Here is a 7,071-nt window from a genome sequence, read left to right as displayed (position 1 = left end):
CCCGCCGCCATCCACCCATCCCACCCTCCCTTTCCTCCCCCTCACTCCCCCCGTTCTATGTCATGCTCGCCGTCGTGCCAGCCAGTATGGCCGCCAACTCGTACAACCTTCTCCTCTTTTCCTCCCTTGACCTCTCCTCCTTATTCTTCTACAACGCTATCAACTTTTCCTTCTCCTCCTCTTTCGCTAGCTCTGCAACCATCGCCACCACCACCTTCATCACCGCCGCCGCCACCGTCACCGCCGCCGCCACCGCCACCGCCGCCGCCACCGTCGCCGCTATTATACCATCGCTACAACTTCAACATTTCAACCTCTTTCTCTTCCGTCAACTTTTCCCTCTTCTTCTCTTCCTCCTCCTTCTCCCCCTCTGCCATGTCTTTATATCTTTCTACTATCTCTGGCCTTCCGGTTGACGGTACACGTTGCATTCGTGTTTGGCGCGCCCACGTTGCTTTTTACTTGCTTTCGCTTTCTCGTTATCGTTATCACTTTTCCCCTATGTACCCTCTGATCCGCGACCCTGTCGTTTCCGACTTCATCGGCGCCATGACGATAAACCGCGCTTACCTGTGAAAGGCCGAGATATATCGAAACGGTCTCAGATATGTACAGGAATCTGCCATCAGCTGCGACAGCCATCGCGAAGCCATCCAGGGACTGACGACAAAAAGTACGAGATACTTGTAAAGAACTCCGAATCGAATATTTCCAGACGATAAACGCAAAACGCTTTCCAAACATTTGTACAGATACTCTCTCTTAAGAAAAACATAAACCAAATATTGATAATTTTTTCCGAATTATTTTTATTTAGTGTTAATTTCAAATATATTTAAATTTGCTCGATAGATTCGTACAGTTTCGATTGAAGAATAAAGAGCTTGTGGCGCAACATATAGTGCAATTTGAAAAGTATTATGTACTTTAGTAAAAAATACTGCAGTTTGGCGAATGCTATCGTTTACATTAATTTACAACAACAACGCAAACTTACCTGTAATATGTGGGTACCTTGATGAATTTCGAAATGGTCTATCGCTGCAGATGACGATGATCTGACTCGATTAGCACCTGTTATAAGATAACATACCAAGATAATATAAATAACACTAAAATAGTACCTAAAAATAATAATGTATAAATTCGATCATTGTTTGAATTATTTATTTCTCACGACAATTTTGAAATTTTTAACTAACTGCAATGTTTGTATTAGATTAATGCCAACATTGTAACGTTTGTCAAGTAAAGTTAAATCGCGCCATGTCTTAGCGCCGAGACACACTATCGTGTCTCCAGAAAGTAGAATTGAAACAAAACAGACTTCGTACATTCATTTTTTAACTGGAAAGAAATTTTTCTCTTTTAAGGAGGTTCTCGCGCTACTTCCTAGTCAATAGACAGTTTATTCATAATAATATGTAAAACGATAATGGAATAAAATGATTACTAACAATATCTTATGCTGTTATATATAATTATTATTAATTTTATATGTTAATAATATTTTTAAAATGACAAAATAAAAGTTGTACGATGCTCGTTTGATGTAAACGCTTCGTCTATTTGACATAGATATATTCTTTTCATTGAAAGCTTTTTTCATTGAAAAATATAAATATTTTGTAAACTGTATGGTCAGTTTAAATGAAACTTTACGAGAACAAATTTAAATGTTTAGTTTATATAACGATAATAATCTCATTTTTAGACCGTACATGTGAGACCACAATCGATAAACTAGAACCCTATATCGGTCGAAGGAAGGTCTTAAAATGCTTAAATAATTCAATTTTTTGAATCACTAATATGCTATATATATGTACTTGACATATATACCAAATTTGTAATCTAACAAACTGCGCGCCGAAAAATTTCCGGATTATATAAACGCAATTCGACCACTGTAGTAATCTCGCGAATTAAATTAATTTCTAATAATTTCGATGCTCAAACAGGCATCATATTTCATCATATTTCATCATAATTATAACGATTTTGCAATTGCTGCCTTATACGCAAGTGTCTCAATTTAAAAGAGAATAACTACAGAATAAGGTTATACCTTCAACTTGTAATGTAAAATTCTATAAATTTAGAATTAAATATCTTCAAAATGGTGTACAGTAACTGTCAATGAAATTTTTTCTAGATATTATTGATATTATTAACGTTTGTATTACATGTATATTATAGACTTGTTTTATATTTCATCGCAAGAACCTCCTTAAGAAATTCCGATTTTTTAAATTTTATTCGACATGAAAGCATAATGGAAAGTGACGAATCTTCCGCACCAATCTATTGTATATTTTATCCATAATAAATCAGAGATTTGAAATTTCCTGGAGCGAGTATTGATAACGCAATGTCGAACCCTTACGACAGATTGGCATATACTTATCAAGAAAGGTATCCTCGATTGATCAGCGATACGTGACTCACGCGGTACACACATTGGCGTTGAGCCATCAGTTGTGCCGACCCCTTTTGCGCTTTCTTTTCTCCCCTCGTTTAACAAACAAGACGCGGACTACTTCTTACCGTAATAATAATCCTACGCTCCCCAGCAGCTCCGTAATGAAAGGACTTAGAAGACTCGATCAAACTCGCGCGCGAACCGCTTAATCTCGTAAGTCCATCGGGATGAGGCGGAATGGCCGACTCGCCAGACTGACCCTAAGTTTCGGGTTTTCGGTCAACAAGGTAATGCCGATATTTCCTACCGTACGGAACTGGACTTCGGGATAATCTAACAGGATTTCGTTTCTTGACGAACGCCTTTGTTCTCTCAATTATAATGACCCTTTCGTCGATACGAACGAGTCTCTCGCGCGCCTCGTTGTCTCAATCTTTAAGGATGTATTTCGCTTCCTTATTTCGAAAGTAACACGATTAAAAAAAAACGTGATTTTCGAGTTATTATCATAAATGAATTAAGTAAACATTATTCTATCAATAATCAAAAGTGAACTAATTTCACTTTATAATCGTCAAAATTGTCATAACTCAAAAAGATTTTTTAAAGATTACGAAATGAAAATAACTTATTGAGTAATAGATTAAACATATCGATATGATACGCCGATATTTATAGATGGTTTAAAGTTTCGGTTAATAAGCGATACACGCGTTGGTATGTTTTTATTATAACAAAAAAATTTTAAAACAATCTGGCATAGAATGTTTTATTTTTTAGATGATTTACAGAAGATAAATTACTTCCTTAACGCGGATATTATATTATAGCTCGCCGCGCGGTCAACCCTCGTCGACGCATCAAGTCCGGTAGCACACCTCCACCATTTATCACAATATTTTGATAAATATAACTTGACCGTGCATGTGTACCTTAGGTAGCTAGAAAAATATCTATGCCGACATTTCCACGAGCGAATATCATGTAATTATCGTACGTGTGAAAACTATTGATCGATTATTCCAAACAATCCTCGGTGAATCCATAAGCCGGCATTGAGTTTCAGAATCGCGAAATCATTTTACTCGGTTAAGTCGAGAGGCTCTCATTCGTTCTGACGATGGCCCTGACATGCGGCGCGTACAGACGAGGGGCGCACTGGATTTAGTTTGACGAGGAGTTGCGGTACAGCGATGCGCGGCACCTAACTCAATTTCGTTAGTTTAGTTACATTGGCGGTTCGTAACGCGAGGCGTGCGCTCGTAGGGGGTTGTCGTGATTAGATTTTCATGTGGATAGTAGTAGAGGTACCTAAGCCTTTATACGTACCCGCGTACGTGGCAAAACCCCTCTCTCATTTTCTTTCTCTATCTTTTCGCGACCCTCCCGCACTGTAAATATTAACTCAACCAACCCCTCGCTCTCCAAAAATATGCGGTGGCTTCGCGGGTAAGTGAAGCTTTCCGACAAGTTCAACAACGGTGTCTTTATGATCTCTCTTTTGCGAAGGATTTTTCTTTCCTTAATAGATAGCGAGTACATTAGCGACAATGCAATAACGGTCTATTCTTTCTAGGGGAAAAAAAACAGCTTGATTAGTCGATATACCGAGGGATATAAAGCCTTGACCAGCAAGAGTAACATGCGCTTCAACTAACATGAATGAAAAAACGTGAGAGTAAAAAATAAAAGCTGGTAGCTGCTCCCTTTTCGCTAAATGAAGCACGAAAATGAAGGAGGCCCACGGCGATCTTATCGCTCGATGATTGCCGACAATTCTCTATTACTATGTATCTAGAAATCTTTCTCTTTCGCAGGCTGCATGGTCACCGGAATTATAAAGGGTATCTGGAAGCTCGATCTATTGCGAAGTTTACGTGTTTCCTCAAGGAGGCTACTGTCCACAATCTTTGTCAGATATATTCCAGCGTGTCCTTATAGTGGTTCTTGTGTGATTCGCGTTATATTATGTAGACGAAAAGTACTTCATCAAGCCATGTAATTGCGATATATATAAAGGCGAGGTATCTTTCACGAAAATACTCGAAGCATATTTTTATAAATCGAATTACGATACTATATCGCGACATGATGTCAGTTCTATCTGATAATACAAGACACATGTCTAGCGAGAAGACATTCGTAATTGGCAAGCCGAATATCTGCTAGCTTTAACACAATTACCGCTCTTGAAATGTTTCTCTTACTCATATTTCTAATTTTTATTTTGTTTCAATTAAATTTCGATCGAATTTAACGGACTATTTTTATATATTAAATATTCAAATTCTTAATATAAAACACATGTGTGTAATATATAAAATACGTAGATATATATTACAAATTTGAGATGATTTTTTACTTTTATTTCCATTTCTTATTTTATTTCAAATTTATGTTTTATTTATCGATTTACACATTTATATATTTAATACTGCTATACAACTGCTGAAGGTGATATTTTGGCCCCGCTAACCATTTTGATTTTTTTTTGTATTAGATATATAATACAGAAAATGTTAAAAGTATGTGAATATAACGCAAATAATTCTGAATACAAATAATATCAAAATAATTCTTTACTAACTGAAAACAAAAATAGGAAAAATTACCAAATAGGACCTTCTGTAGTTCTAGCGAGATACCATTGACGGTTCTAGTATTAATTGTTAAATGTCTAGTATTAATTGTTAAATTTTTATTAAAAGTATGAAATGCGTATCACACACATATGAGGAGCAGACTTTTAAAATGCGTTTTGTCCAAAATTTGTAATTTTCAGAAAACGAAAAAAAAGAAACTTCGCACACAAGAAAATTACGCACTTTACTGAAAATAACAATATATCAATCAGTAGGATGCGAAATATTAAAAAAAGTGCTAAACAACTGATAAAAATGTTACTAATAAACAAATGCATTTTGTTCGTCTCTAGTTAAAGAACATAATGCACTTCGAAATGTCTATGTTTTTTCAGCATATAAATTAACGATGAAAAAATGCTTTCTGAACATCTCAGAGTAACTTATAATATGAATCTTTCAACACTGAACACTATGTCATTTCTAATTAAAAAAATGAAATTTTTGACAAAATGCATTTTGGAATTCTGCTCTTCATATGATGAAATATTTCGACGATACATTGCGCACGTGTCCGCCGCAACGCTAGTCTACTCCACTGCAGACGACGCGAGCGTAAAGGAATTATAACGCGGCTGACTTCCTCTCTTATTCTTATCCCCAGAGAGGAAGTTAGGCGTACGGAATATACGGGTCCCGATCCCTATTAACAGTCTGAATGACTCCCCCTTCTCTAGGTTAAATGCTGATCCATCAAAAGACATCATCGGCAGATATATCTTCGTTGAATCGGCTGTCTGAAAGCGAGACTACGTCTATCGCGATAAATTAAAACAAAATATTCGTTCGATACTACTGAATTTATATCTGACAACAATAAAAACGGACAAGATTTTACATCTCACAGGAATACAAATTAGTCGTTAAGCAAATTTAATTTGCTATAATAATAAACGATTTATTAAGATATATGTGAATACACAACAAGTAAGAGTTTAATACCTCTAACAGTCGAAGCTGGATTTTAAATGCTTTAAATAATTTCTATGTGAATTTATATACTAAATATGTAGTCATTTGAACTGCGCGCCGAATTGATTTTTCGGACCTATAAACGCAATTAAACTACTACAGGAATATCACGAAAAATCAATTCAGCGCGCAGTTCAAATGACTATATATTTAGTATATAAATTCACATAGAAATTATTTAAACTATTTAAAGCATTTAAGATCCAGCTTCGACCGTCATAGGCATTAAACTCTTACTTGTTGTTAATTTCTGTGCTATTAAATACAGAAGTATAGTACATTCTTAATAACAAATACATTTTACTCTTGCGACGAAACATTATAATCCAAATAATTTGCGAATCTAAATAATTTTCAATGAAAAAAGTTAGTATTCTTAAGAAATCTTTCCACTGTCCGTATAACAGAGCCAATGACAATCGCTGTAAGAGCGTGAAATATGCTGTGCCAGCGAATCTTTTTTTCTTCTTGCAAGTCGTCGATATGAAACATATTGTCTTACCTTTGACGGATTTGCTGGGCAGTGGACCATCGCGGGACCACGGCGGATCGCCGTGACTGGAGAAGTCGCGTAGTTTGAGGTACGAGATCGTTAGCCTTATTATGGAAGCCTTGTCCAGCTGGGAGGTGATGGCTGCCGGTAGTGGTAGCATTTTCGCGAGCTCGTAGAACTCAAAGTTTTCTTTACCTCGCCGCGACCTCGCCGCGTCTCGGCTCTTCTCCTTGCGCAATTCCAAGATGCTGTAATGTAAACACGCGCACGGTTACAGCGGCGAAAACAGCGCGTCTCTTTGGATTGCAGTAGACGCTATCTTGAATCGCAATTCGCACGTACAGAGAATAGTCCCCAGAGAAAAAAAAAAGATTATCAAATAATTTCGTCTGTCAACGTTTAGCTTTAAGGACCACCACATACAAAATGACATAAGCTGCATAGGGTAAACTCAGATAATATAGCCATACGAGGAAGATGGCCATAGGCTTTTAGAATGACTACAAAAACGTTCTATTTACACGCAAAAAAAAGATTGGCTG

At 36.7% G+C, this 7,071-nt stretch overlaps 1 protein-coding gene across 1 annotated transcript in view; it reads right to left on the bottom strand.

The window, feature by feature from the left end:
- Nucleotides 1-7,071, bottom strand: part of LOC108724019 (protein trachealess) — a 69,469-nt gene that overhangs the window by 5,926 nt on the left and 56,472 nt on the right. Inside the window, 3 exon segments of the mRNA XM_018450124.1 lie at nt 571-660; nt 998-1,074; nt 6,539-6,777. Coding sequence (XP_018305626.1) covers nt 571-660; nt 998-1,074; nt 6,539-6,777 — 406 coding nt within the window.

Source organism: Mycetomoellerius zeteki, unplaced genomic scaffold (genome assembly GCF_001594055.1).
Source record: "Mycetomoellerius zeteki isolate Tzet28-1 unplaced genomic scaffold, Tzet1.0 scaffold267, whole genome shotgun sequence".
Lineage (NCBI taxonomy): Eukaryota > Metazoa > Arthropoda > Insecta > Hymenoptera > Formicidae > Mycetomoellerius > Mycetomoellerius zeteki.
The sequence above is the reverse complement of the archived record's forward strand: the minus strand, read 5'-3'. Positions and strand labels throughout refer to the sequence as shown.